Source organism: Epinephelus fuscoguttatus, linkage group LG10 (genome assembly GCF_011397635.1).
Source record: "Epinephelus fuscoguttatus linkage group LG10, E.fuscoguttatus.final_Chr_v1".
Classification (NCBI taxonomy): Eukaryota; Metazoa; Chordata; class Actinopteri; order Perciformes; family Serranidae; genus Epinephelus; species Epinephelus fuscoguttatus.
Genome location: NC_064761.1, coordinates 16,197,341 through 16,211,502, shown reverse-complemented (window position 1 = coordinate 16,211,502; position 14,162 = coordinate 16,197,341). Strand labels below are relative to the sequence as shown.

Genomic DNA, 14,162 nt, shown 5'->3' with positions numbered 1-14,162 from the left:
ACACACACATATATTTGTTTACAACAGCTGGTAAATACTGTTTAAAGTTCTCCAGAAAAGAAACGCTTTTAACAACAAACTCAATTTGGAAAAAAGGAATTTGCCCCAACAAACACATTGAAATATACCTGCAAAACTGCATTTGATCTGAAGATTGCCTTGAAGACTGATCTGATGTTGAACTCAACCGAAATTATGTACAATGGGAAAGTGGATCAAACAGGACAATTTTTGTTTTTGTTACAAATGATTGCAGGTTGAAGAAATTCGATTATATGGTTCCTACAGTAAATGGTCTGCTGGCGTAACGGTGATGATTAATCTTTCTGTGATACAAATCTTGAGTGGAATATTTATCCCACTACACATCTAATGAGTTCAATAATAATCCTACTTTGTTTCAATCTCTCTGCTCTACCAGGTGTCAACTTATGTAGCACGTTTGCAGCTTAAAGCTGTAAATGCTCAAATGTAAATGTCCTAATAAAGTGACACATCAAAATAACTGTAGATGAACATGGCTGACAGTCTTTAGTAGCAACAGAACCAAGTGTGTTGTTTTGGTCGTGACTCAGTGAAAAGATGTACCGTCGTTGTTGGTTTCCTTTTTTTTTTGCAAATCTAAATTAGTTCATGGAAGATAAGCTTTCTTTAACATTTTTGAAGACACGTGATAAAAACTTTAAAAACTACAAGTCTCTCAAATGTAAAAAGTATGTGTATTAATTTTTTCCAAGTACTGACTTCCATCCAATATGGACCTAAAGAAAAATAAATCTAAAATTAAAAAAACATCCAAGGCATCAAAAGTATAGTGAGACACCATGAACAGACAACTGAAAATATCCAACCCGAATATCTGAGCGTTATTCGAAGCATAAATCATGTTTTACCGACATAAAAATAAAAATGGAGTGTACAGGACATTAATAGCTATTTGTGATTCTGTATTTACACTTCATAATGAATCTCTGAAAAACAATAGACATTTTTTTTGCACCCAGAAATAAACGGATGCCACACTTTTTTTTTCGACCAGTTGAACAATCAAACCCACGAAAGCACAGGTTGGGTCGAGTGACTCTTCATCAGAATAAAAATAAGTGGATTTCTCAATCATAATAATTTCACCTATAATTTTCTAATACTATCTTGAAAAAAATACAATAATGCATTGAATGAAAATGTTCCAGGTGGATAATCATTCTTCCTTCACACTCACACACACACACACACACACACACACACACACACACACACACACACACACACACACACACACACAACAGTTAAACCAGAGACGTGTAGATAAAACATTTTGAGTGGTTAACCACAGAGGAGCCGACAGATGGGTGCAACCTCTGTACAACAACAGCAGCATCTCTCCCTCTTTCGCTCTCTTTGATGAGAAGGAGACTCCATCTTGGGCATCACTGGAAATTCAACTCGCTTTGCACTAAATCCAGCACACAACCTTCACATACATACAGTATCAGCTTGGCCTCTGAGGCAAAAAGTTGTGGTAAAATGGGAGGGTGGGAGGGTGGGAAGCTTTCTGTACTGGTTATCCTACTCAGGCAGATAGAGGGGACTGCACTCCGTCTCCCGATCCCCAAATATCTTGACACACCAAATCTCCAACAGTGACTAAAGCCAGGAATGTTGGTGCTGCTGTTAGTTTCTGTCTTCCCTCCTCCATCGCCAGGAGGCTACAAAGGCCGGCGAGCATAGACGTTCTGCTTCCTGACACAGAGGACATGTCCAGAATGTCTTACCTTACAATAAGGCAAAGACCTCGGTGATTCAGAACTGTGACTACAGAGAGAAAAATGTGCGAAGATCATTTCCTCCTAAATACTCTGAGACAGGATATGATTTAAGGCTCTTTTTTTTTATGTCCCTGCTCATTCAGAAAGGTTTCCTGCTTGAAGAAGACACTGTTCACCATACTATATAGTAAATAGGATCCTCTGGTGGAGAGGATAGCTCATGATATACTTGTTGTAAAAGAAATTGAAGAGAAAAATGGAAATAAAATCCAAATGAGCTGCTGATTATGCACCAGAGATCCTCAGTATGATAAAAAAAAACAAATCACACGGTCGGTCGTATTACTGATATTCTTAAAATGCAAAATAAACATAATCAGTCACAGAAAATAATGAGTCGTAAATGTGATGCTTTGTTACAGGAAGTGGGTCGGTACGAATCACTGATCGTGACTACCGTCTCTTTTGTGTTAGCGGCGGCTGCTCACTCATGTGTCCTGAAAATCTACCTCTTTAATAAATAGTAGAAAAATAATATTTTCCTCTTTAAAGTGTTTCTTCCTGTATTTATGTGAATCGTTGAAGTTTTTTTCCCCCACACTTTGAAGTTCACAGACACTCATGAAAAATGTCCAAATATCATCCCAAGCCACTTTGAGAGAAAACAAACTGTAGAGTGTCTATGTGCGGACATAAGGGGAGTAAAGCTGCAATAGAATCCATGAAAGAATCCCACATTAGATCCCAGTCTGTGTGAAAATACAGTATTTTTTTTAATCATTCTCACAAATGCACGGACTCCCCTGTTCCTCTTCCTGCCCTCACCACAAGTGGGCTTCATGGGGAGGCTCGGGTGGAGCCCTGGGGCAAAAGAGGTCCAATCAGCATCTAGATTTCTATGTTAATTTGATTATCCTCTGGTCCTATAAAGTGTTTGTTCTGGCGCTCCACATGGAAATGAAGACCTCTGTCCTCCCTCAAGGTTCCAGTTGTGTCCTCTCCTCAATGACTGGGCTCAAACAGCATCTTTGTGCTCTTAAAGAGTCTTGAATGCCAAATTCCTTCAGAAAACAAACAAACAAAAAAATCCCATTTGGTTATTTTAACTGGCCCAGGTCTGATCACTTTCAGTGTGTGAAACTGTGAACGCTTGCCAGATTTTGAACTGGGCTGGAAAAAAAGGGTTGAGATGGAGATGTTGGCACAATGAGGCTAATACCCATATTAAGCTAAACATCCACTCATGGCAGAGATCCCAGCGGCCCAGTGACACTGTGAGTCCAGCTTCTCTCTCCATCAGTCCATCCGGACAGTACCTACTGTGTGCTGTCTAATCGAGCACAAATGTTTTTAAAATAGTCTTAATTAAAAATAAAAAAAGAGGGTAGATGCCACGCTGAAGATCAGCACTCTGCGTCCACACTGTGCACGGTGACCGCCGCCTGCAGGTGGTGCGTATGCGTGTGCAGTGGGTGGTGGTGTGTATGCGTGTGCCGGTAAGGGTGGAACTTGTGGCTGAGCAGCGCTGCCGTCTGAGGAGGCGTATCCAAGTCAAGGTCGTCGTCATGGTTACCGACGTCGACACCGGCTGAGAGTGGGTCGTTGTTCCCGGGTGGGTTCTCGCTGTCCTCCTGCGGACTCATGGTGCTGTAGCCTGGAGACAAAGAAACATGCAAATATTGGTATTAGTGGACACATTATCACTCTCGCATCTCTTTGCTCAAAATAAAACCTTTAAGGGACAATATATTTCCAGGTTGCACAGCTCCAGAGTTTCAAACTTTGGGTCACAGCATGTGAGCTTCACTTAAAACTGGAATCTGTAAATCTAATATTAGTCAGACACCTTTATATAGATTTAAAAAGTTTGTATCATCTCTTATATGCAATCCATTTGAAGCTCCCTTCATGCCACTGACACCCAAATACAAAGGTATGCCACACTTGACTTCAAAGCTTGAAACTATATCATTGGTGAGTCAGTTCTGAAGTCTTAAAGTTGGGTCATGAGCCATAATTGGTTGGGAAACTTTGCCATAACCCCTTGATCTGAATGTTAAACTCAGTTTCTGCACTTCACCCTACTTCCTAAAGGAGCTGGAAACAATAACTGTTTCAATTATCGAGAAGAGAAAGCCTTTATTGTCACTGTACTGCTTACATTGACAATAGGAGTGCTGCTCCACTTCGTTGCATAAGCAATCAAACACACACACTAATTGACTGAAAATATTAAATGTCTGTAATCTTTTGATAGCCCAATTAATCGTTCAAACATTTTAGTCCATCAAATGTCAAAAAAGAGTAAAAGATAAACATCACAGTGACAAAAATACACAGAGGAACTCCCTGTCCTCACATTTAAGAGGCTGGAACCAGCAAATGTTTTGCATTTTTGCTTGTATGTGACTTAATCAATTCCCTCAATGCTCAAAGTTGTTATCAAGAAGTTATTCGGCCAACCAACTGAACAACTTGGGTCACAAGAACGTCAAAGCATGAAAGTTGGGTCATGAGCCAAAAATGGTTGATAGACTGTGCCTTGAACCCTCAGAGAAAGTTCTTACACTTAGGGTGAAGTCAGGTGTTTTAGGACACTGTAGATCACTAAGAAAACCACCCTACACAACTCTAACCTTACCTTACCTAACCTAACTTTTCAAATTTGTTGTGTATCTCTGCTATGTTTCTATAAAGACAATATGTTGCAGAGTAAAATACTTTTGAAGCTTTGGACCTTCAAACACAGAAAGAATCATGTTTGTTTGTTTTTCAAAGCCGTAAAAAATCAATTTATTGGTTCAGTCACTGATTCATGAATGCAACCTAACTATTCATCTAAAAAAAGATCTTTTAACTTTTCCCTGGTCTACTGCCACCCATTTCCTTGGTGCCATGTTGTTTACGGGTCCATGTCATTGGTCCGACAGCCCATTGGTCCGACATCCCATTAGTCCAACGGTCCGCGGTGCTGAACGGCTCCCGGCGGGCGTATTTCTACCTTGATGGTGCGCCGCAACCAGCTCTGGGTCAGCTGGGAAAGGCTTGAGGCAAAGCAGGCTCACGGCTTATGTGTTTGTCACTTTCTTTTTCATTTTAACCCACACCATGATCTTTTCCTAACCCTAACCAAGTGGTTTTTTGTGCCTAAACTTAACCAGACCTTAACCACAGGGCATCATTATGATTTCAGAAAGGACTTCGGAACAATGGGTTTAATATGGTCGGAACAATGGGATGTCGGACCAATGGGCAGTTCCCGTTGTTTACAGTGGACATGCACATGTAACTATGATGGCTAATTCTGAACTACGACTACAATGACAAAGTGGCACACGATAGCATAACTCATGATGTTATGGCACCTGGTAGTCTGAACACACTGACTGTCCCAATTTTAGTTTATTTTTTTGTCCCATTTTACCTGAATGCACTAAGTATTCACTCAAAACCCTTTCAAAGTAAAGTGAATTATGAAAATATTTTGATTGTAAGTCAAACTTTTAAATGAAATGCAACACTCTACAACCATTTTTTTTTTAGATTTATACCCTTCTTGTTTTATCTGCAGTACTTTTATTAGAAGAGAAAATCAACATGCCACATTTGCTGTCAACTCCTGGGACCGGTGATTTTTTTTGACTATTTGCTCTGCACAATCAAAATGATTGTTCCATGTAAAGCACATGTATAGTAACATTGCAATAACATGTTTGGTGACTGGCTGGAAACAAATAAATCATCCTTGATATGACAATTTTACCACAAAACCCACACAAGTTCTACATAATACAAATAAAACATATTGATATTAAGATATGTATTTGCATGTGGGCACAGGGTGAGGGGGTTAAGCAAAGCTTGAGAAAAGCTGCAGATCATTGCAAGGAAATGGGAAAACACCATAACAGAAACTACTCAGCAAATGACGCCCTCCAGTCATAGACCTTCAACACAGAAACATTCATATGAATACACGTTAACACACAATGTTTCTGAAAGCAGTACAAGCTCTTTGATGGCACATTGAAAACTAAATATCCCCACTGGTCATTTTTGCTTCTTGTGTTCAGCTTTCTCATACAATATGGAGAAAAAAAAAAAAAAAGCATACATATTTATGACCGCTTTCCTACACATATTGCACATATGTGTAGCCCAAGGAGATAGGAACATAAGGCAACATGGCAGTTAGGATACATTGGTAAGTGGAGCAGTGGGAGGGCGGGACTGCTGTCACATGAAAAAAAGGGATTACTGGGTCAGAGACTAAGTAAACAGATTGAACATAAAGAGAGAAATATTTTATTATGGTACATTCCACTGATGAAAGACAATTTCAGTTGTCGCAATCCAAGTTTGTGACGAGCGAAATGACTAAATACGCACTCTTCCAGCAGTATTTTCCTAAAAACCTCACAGGCTCTGGGTTTATTCTCTTCACTTGAACTCAAATTCGTCATAACCCTCCATCTGCTGAGTGGGTTTCATCGCTTTCAGGACCATGAAATCCATCTGAAACACATGGTCTGACTATAAAAAAAATATTTGGGAGTTGATCTGGAAACAAACCCATTTTCCTTAATTCCTTTAGTGCCGTCTTTTTCCGATCCTGAAGTGACACCAGCAACATGCTGCACGATGGGAACATCAATCTGTTCTTACAGTCGAGCAAAAAAAACGCTGTAAGCCTGCGTGCCTCGACAATTATAGAAAAATCACTGCCATTTCAGATGATGAAACATTAAACCTCCAGAGATACCGAACCAAGTGTTGTGTGAGCTTGTGTGTGTGTGTGTCAGTGGGGGGTTCATGTGTCTTTGGCATGTAGGCAGAAGGCGGTGGGTTGAAGTATGCATCTATGTTTGTATGGCCTCGTGGCCAATTATATCTCTCGACAACCTTCTCTATCCCCCAAACATCTAACAGTTAAACAACAAAACCATCAAGTAAACATGTCTGATCCCTCAGCATTCTTCTCTGGGCTTTGGACGATCATACTATAAAGCAGAAACCCTGTGTTGTATTTCCTAACCCCAAGCAGAACAAAGCCAAACTATTCATAAACAAGTCTGTCTGCAGCCATGCTAGCAGCTTGATGTGGCTGTTGTTATGCTCAGTTGAGCTGATCGAGCCCGAATATCAGGCCCGACCCTACGTGAACCTGCATAGTTTCTGTCAAAGCTTGACTACAGTCTAAAACATGGCAGCAAACTAGATTAAAAACAGAATTTCCACTGTAAAAACAACTTAAACATTGAAACATTTATCACAAGCTTAAGTTAACTCAAGTTGTTTAGTGTAACAGACATCTGTGACCCAACATGTACCCTTGTTACTGTATGTTGTGTCTGTCCTTGGGCCTTTGCCATATACAGTATATTAGATAGAGACTACATAACATTCCTCTTCATTAATGAGAGGCTGAGTTAGGACATGTTGGTGACAATACAGCCCAAACATTATTCAGGACATTACGCACACTATAAGGTCTGCATTTAAAAGAAAATGAGGGTTTTGGAGCGAACCCGACCTGATTCAAGCCCGGGGTAAGTATGAGAAATAACAAACTGTTCCGAATCCGGCAGGTTGGATCGGGCCCATTGAGTGTGTAAAGAGAATCAAAGCTGTAATGCACAGTGGTTCTTTGATGTAAATGCTAATGTCAGCATGCTAATTCACAATGACAATGCTAGCATGCTATTTTTAAGCAGGTATGATTGGTTTACCATCTAATTAAGTATGTTAGTATGCTAACATTTGCTAATTAGCACTAAGCTTTTTGGGATGTCATTAGTTTTTCAGGTATTTGGTCATGAATCAAAGCGACGGATTAAAATTTGGACCTGATGATGGTGCTAAAGGAAAAATCAAGACATCATCAAAGTCAATATATTACTCCCAATGGGGACATAAATGTCTGTACAAAATATCATGGCAATCCACTCAACAGCTGTTGAGATTTTTAATGTCTGTACCAAAGTGCTAGACCGACTGACACCGCCATCCCTTTTTGAGTCATGCCACTATGATTTGCTTTCCTCATTTTGTCCCTGTCATGTTAAGCGGTCAGTGTCAGGTGATATAGTGTAATATACCAGAGGGTAGTGTATGTCCTACAATGAGGCCTGATGTTAACAAAGTAAATGTCCTGTCCTGCCTCAATGATGAGTCCTAAAATCCTGCACTGGAGTCAAAATGAGAAGTTTGCTCAGAAATCCTCCTCCCTGATTCTGAGAAGATTAGCTGGGCTTTGATACCAAACGAAAGAAAGCTGACAAAGAAGAGGAGAGACAGAAGAATGAGCAGAGGGAGCGACGAGGACGGGAGCAGAGAGGAGGAGAGAGGAAGGGAGGGATTAAAGGAAAGGGAGGGATGGAGACTTCAAAGAAGTTCCAGACACGGAAGATGCCAACTTCAGCTCGCTTTATCCCTCTTTTCCCCAAAGCAAGAGCCAGAGTTTCAGGCAGGCCTACAGCTAACTGTGTGCTGCAGACAATTTTAAGCTGCACCAGGTGAGGAAAGCAAATCCCTCCTAATGTCAACAGATGTGGAGAGACGGGGTAAACTACCATGTCATTTTAGACGAGACAAGTCTTTCTTTCCTGACAAGTTAAAAGACAACAATTAAGTCTGCAACAAAGTGGATGACATGTTGACTAATACACCTGGATTTCCCTTTACACTTATTCGCCTTCTCAGCAAGACTTCGAGTTAAAGATCAGTACCCATCAGTCTTCACATCTGACTCTCATCAAGATACATGTATCAAAATGTCATATTAGTGCTTTAACTTGTCAATATAATGTCAATTTGTTTTTAAGGATCTATAATATACCCCTTTTCGACAGTCGTGGGCTGGCTTGGCTTGGCTTGGCTTGGCTTGGCCTGTCAGCCCAGCACAGCAGGGATTTGCATTTCCTTACAACAGGGCTACAAAAGGTGTGTCTTTAACTGATGACGGCTGGTCTTGAGTTATTACATTTAAAAGCAGTGGGCTGGTCCACAGCTAAAGTCCCCTGTTATTTTTTTTCTGCATGTGTTTTTCCACAGCACGGCAGGTAAGAGAAATTCACCTGTTGGGGGTGAGCTGTTTGCAGAGGTACAGTAAGAGCCTTTGTCTGCAGCTCTTCATCAACATCTCACTGTGGCTGTTTCTGCTTTTACTCTTCCTCCCTGCCGTATTATTAGACCTGCCTGTATTGAAGAGAAGCTGCTAACACAGTTCCGCTAATTCAGTTATAACACATTTCATTTCCTATAGATTCTTCACAATAAAAGTCCCCCGTTATTTTGTTAGGTAAAAACTTTTATTGTGAAGCAGCAAAATAAGGAAATGTTGAGCTTTCGAGCGGCAACTTCACACAACTTCTAATACGGCGGATAGCGAACGTGAAACAGTAAAATAAAGCAGATATCTGAAGTAAAAACAGAACTAAAATTCAAACCACAGAGATTCAGTTAGAAGCTACAAAAGTACTTCTAAAAACATCCTTCTCTCTGGTTTCCCTTTAGACAGAAGTAAGTAGAATCTTGCAACACACTGCTTGTTTTGGGGGAGAACAGGGGTCGTCAGGGTTGGCTGCGGTCGGCAAGATGTCACTACCACCAGCTTGGGGGTGGGTGGTTTGGTTTTGGACCTACTCCTGAGAAGGTCCATCTCCACTGCAGCTTGGCGTGGCACAGCGCATCTAAACTGGCAATATAAATGCAAATCTGCACATGTGGCATGACTTTACTTGGTGTGGTCAAAAGTGACAATAGGAAAGAGTATGTCTGCAACAAACTGAATGACACGTTAACTAATACACCTGTTTGACAGTTTAAATACACTTATTCACCTTCTAGCCAGGAGTTAGTTTCAAGGATTAATACCAATCAATCTTCACATCTCTTGGCACGAATGCATGTCCCACAATGTCAAACTAGTGCTTTAGTTTGTCAATACAATGTATTTTTTCTTTACAATCTGTAATAGAGTGCCCCAATCCAGATGTTATACAAAATTTGTCCCATTTACTATCTTCAATATTATTTCCTCTTTCATTTTCTCATAATAAGGTTTATTTCGCTAACAGGTTTAAAAGCATGTGATTCCTGAAGATGGGAGATAATTATATTCTTCATGCTTACTGCACACAAAGAAAACATTTAAATATAATGATATCTGCCTCATCCTCTCTGTAGATATTGATTATACTGTACACAGCAGCTGCAAGTATAAACATGACCTCTATAATGTAAGGGTGTGGATTACAGTTGGTGCATATATGCAGTATGTACAGTATTCATTATTAGATGGGTAGGTCCTGCCACTGCCTGTAAGCTAATACTGCAGCTCTGCCAAACGGCCCTCTGTATGTGTGCGTCACTCACTTAACAGATTTAATGCTCTGATCCTGCTGTGATCTTCATGGTGTGTGTTTGTGTGTGAGTGTGTGTGTGTATGTGTGTGTGAGTGTGTTCTATCATACCCTTCAGCAGTACAAGTGAGTGGATTGTGGTAGGAGGGCACCTTTGACCGAGCAGAGAAGAGCAGCAACTTTGAAGCATCAACTTGGTAATGAATTTGCTTTAGTCCCCTGACGGACTCACACCCCCTCCTTCCATTATTTCAAACTCATCTTCCTCTCTGTCCCTGTCCTCTTGGCCTCGCTTTTCACTCTTATTTCCCCCCTTTCATCATTTTTGCATCTACATCTCTCCACTTGTCCTCCATTTTCAGGGTTTTTTTTCTTTCCCATCCTCAGTTACGCAACATGTGATAGTCCTTCCTGTCCAATTACGTAGACTGCTCTTTTTATTAGCACTTGTGAATCACTGTTTGCTGCTCTTACAGGGAGAATTCAGATGTCCTCAGATGTTATATAAAAAAACTTCTGATATTTAAGGATTCTTTTAAGTTGATCTGTATTGTCAAAATATGTTATGCAGGAGACGTGAACTACAGAGAAAACGACACTACAGTGAGCTCATTTCACTTACAAATTAAAACTATTTTCCCCCCTCACATCTCTTTATCCTCTCAGGTTTAACAGCTATACTGTACATAACACGCAGCTGACAAGCTCTTACTCGTGTCTTTGTTTCACTTTAGCCCACTCTCCTCTCCCCTCTTCACATTCATCCTTGTTCTCTCTCTGTCATCATCAGTTATGCAACAAGTATTGGAGACACTCATTGCCAGGAAGTGGATTGATGCCATATGTAGGTGGTAAGAGCCCATGTGGGTGAAAACTGTCCATCCACGCTCACCGAGTGTCAGACTTACAAGTTCTACAAATGGTAACAGCGAAACATGAGCAACTCTCCCAGAGCTGCAGATGAAAGAAAACAAGGTACAGAGCTGTGATATAATGAAAAGAACAAGCCAGGGGCTGAACCACAGCCAAAGAGCTGAGAGCTAACTGTGGATGTGAGGCTGTGCTGTAACATGCAGTTTAAAAATGATGATACCCAAGCCCTAAATGTGAATTTGGATAGTGTGGCTACATTTTTATCTTGGTATGGTTTTATGTTCTATAACACATCTTATTAAAATTCCAATTAGTGTAAATAAACTTCGTTTCATGGTCTGTTGTATCTCTACGCCTGAGTCAGAGGGTTAGGCAAGGTAGCCCAGAGTTCTTCCAACATCTTCCAGCTCTTTCCTGGAGGATCCCAAGGCGTTCCTGGGTCTGCCCCGGGGTCTCCTCCACAGCATGTTCAGAAAGCTTCCTGATTAGACGACTAAACCTAGCTGTCTCCTTCCTTTGTTCCAAAATGGGTGCCGTGTCGAGAGGTGAGCCCACATCCTTTTACTGACATCACCATTTTGAATTTACCGTTACACAGCCGTGCTTATGCCACCAAGGGCAACATTTCAGCAGAACTCATGCAGGATGCGTCAGTTTTCTAACCAATGAATGCTGAAGTTTCCAGGAACTGAGATTATCTTAAACTGAACTTCCTGTTGTGTAAGAACACCAGGACATAGTGGCAAGAAGAGAGAGCTGATCATGATAATGTTTGACCTTTAGAGGACAGAAAGGACCTTAAAGCTGTATCAGAACTAATCTATAACGACTATGAGGCTATTTACTACAAAACAATGGCCAACATTTTTTTGGTGATTCTTGTTTGCACTCAAATGTCACCAAATATCAGCTTCTTCGACAACTTCAGCCTGGCCAGCGTGCTTGTAACAAAGTTGTAAGGTTAATTTATTTGTCATTTGACAGCACAGGGCTGTACATGATGCACACACATTGAGAATATATCTACATATTTAAATTGGAATAGGATAAAACAAAACAATATCACATATGTTTTATTGTGTATTCAGTTGGGTTTGAAGGGATTTCATAACCTCATGAGTCACAGCAATTCTCAACCTACAGAGCCCCATGAAACCACAACAGAGGAATACAAATTCTATGAATAGTCTCGCTTTGACACAGCATTACTGGCAGATGCAACCTACTCAATTCCTCTTTCCATCAGTGCTGGTGTACTGTATGACCAATAAAAAACAGCGCAAACAGCTAGTGGTTTTGAGCATAGTCAAATCTGTGCTTCTTTTTTTTTTTTTTTTTTTTTTTTTGGTTAGCTACTCCGCTTCTGTTAATCTACAGTATGTATATGCGGTGTGAGATAAGTTATTTGTCTTACCGTGGTCACTCTCTGTCCCAGAGCGGCCCCAGTACCTCCGTCTCCGCTCAGGAGTGTGAGTGTGCCGCTCAATCACCGCGGCGATGAATCGAGTGTTACTGACTGAAAGTGAGGAGAACAAACAGGTCAACACACAGGCCCTGTTTAAATATCAAATACCTGCATTGTCAAATAAAAAACACTATGATTAAATACTTCATCTGAAGTATTTACACCTTACATTTATCCGTAGCATGTGCTAAAGATAATGCTGGATATATCAAACAATGCTTACTGATTCCTCTGTCCTCATGGCTGTCCTCATCCCTCTCATCTCTTTCATTATCCAGGTTGGACATTCTCACTGACATTTCTGGAGCAGCATGGAGGTATAGGACAAGATTAATGCCAAAATGAGACAGATGCCATTGAGATATTGGAGTATTAAATGAAATGTATGACAAGCATGAATTATATGTCAACAGTTAGTTTAAATGGAGCTGTATGGGGAGAATAATCTGTGTACATGCAGATATTACCCAGGATGAAGGCTTGTTTGTGTACATGAGGGCGAGGTTTATAAGAAAAAGGAGGGGTTCCACATGCTGCACTGCAAGCTACTTTTAACCTTGCCTTTGACTGTGTGTGTGTGTGTGTGTGTATGTGTGTGTGTGTGTGTGTGTGTTGTTGGTCCAAGCTGCTGCAGCTGCAGAAGAAGCTAAATCTGCCCCCCAACACACACACACACAATAAGCTGCGACTTATGAGCCAATTCCTCAGGCTAATGCCGTGCGATAACGTAGCCACACTCTCCACCATGTATCTATCCCGAGTTGTTTACCAAACCATCAAACCGAAAGTGACTCGGACTCAAGAGTTTTAATGAGATTGCAATCTCGTTTGATGTTTTTGTCAATAATGCTGAGTAATTACACAAATCACACCACAGCAGCTGCTGCTGTGTGATGCTAATGTCAGCTGTTTGGTTCCAGCACAACTTGTCACATTGCTTGCTAATCAGGCTGCTTTAAAACTTTGTTTGGTATTTAAAGGAATTCCAGGACGTGAATAAACAAAATGTGATGGTTAAAACAAGAAACGACTGTAAAGCACTTGTTTTTACTGTTGCTCTTGCAGTTTTTTGGGCACTACGGGTCAGCCAGTGGGAATATATGATACAGAAAATCCACTACGACTGCTGAAAGTGATGCTGTGGGTTTATTTGGTCCCTGGTACCAGATGTATTATTGACAGAAATGAATGTTAAATGCCCAAATTTCACTTCGGTGTCAACTTCACCTACTTAAAAGCTCCAAGATGTGTGTTTGTGAGACAGAATCTACACAAGTCCTACCCTGCGCTGCCAGCGGTGACATGTGCTGGTGTGAGCGCCTGTGGATCTGGTGCCTGTACGCATACACAGCCAGCACCAACACCATGATGCACCCCATAATGCCCCCGGCGACTGGACCCACAGGGGCGCTCTTGATCATATTCAGAGATGCCACCTCCTCATCTGCGGAAGAAAGAGCAAAAAAAAGAAAGGAGATGAAGGGGTAGGCAGAAGGTTGTTTAAAGAAATTAAAAAGGACTTCAGATGGCTGAAGAAGTGAAAATACAACAAGCCAATATCAAACAGCTCTGGCTCAGATCCTCACTCACGCTGCCACGCTGAGACATTTTCTACTTCGCTTCTATTCTGTCATCAGTGTGAAATACCACAGAAAAAATTATTCAACTGCAGGCAGACGGCCATTTCTCATT

At 40.9% G+C, this 14,162-nt stretch overlaps 1 protein-coding gene across 1 annotated transcript in view; it reads right to left on the bottom strand.

Annotated features, from left to right (window-relative positions):
• Positions 1–1,213: 1,213 nt before the first annotated feature.
• The window catches only part of cachd1 (cache domain containing 1), a 111,732-nt gene continuing 98,783 nt past the window's right edge, over positions 1,214–14,162 (bottom strand). The window contains exons 24-27 of the mRNA XM_049588353.1: positions 13,753–13,914; positions 12,694–12,771; positions 12,420–12,521; positions 1,214–3,423 (exon numbers count right to left, since the gene is read on the bottom strand). Coding sequence (XP_049444310.1) covers positions 3,173–3,423; positions 12,420–12,521; positions 12,694–12,771; positions 13,753–13,914 — 593 coding nt within the window. The 3' untranslated portion in view covers positions 1,214–3,172. The remainder of the gene's footprint in view (positions 3,424–12,419; positions 12,522–12,693; positions 12,772–13,752; positions 13,915–14,162) is intronic.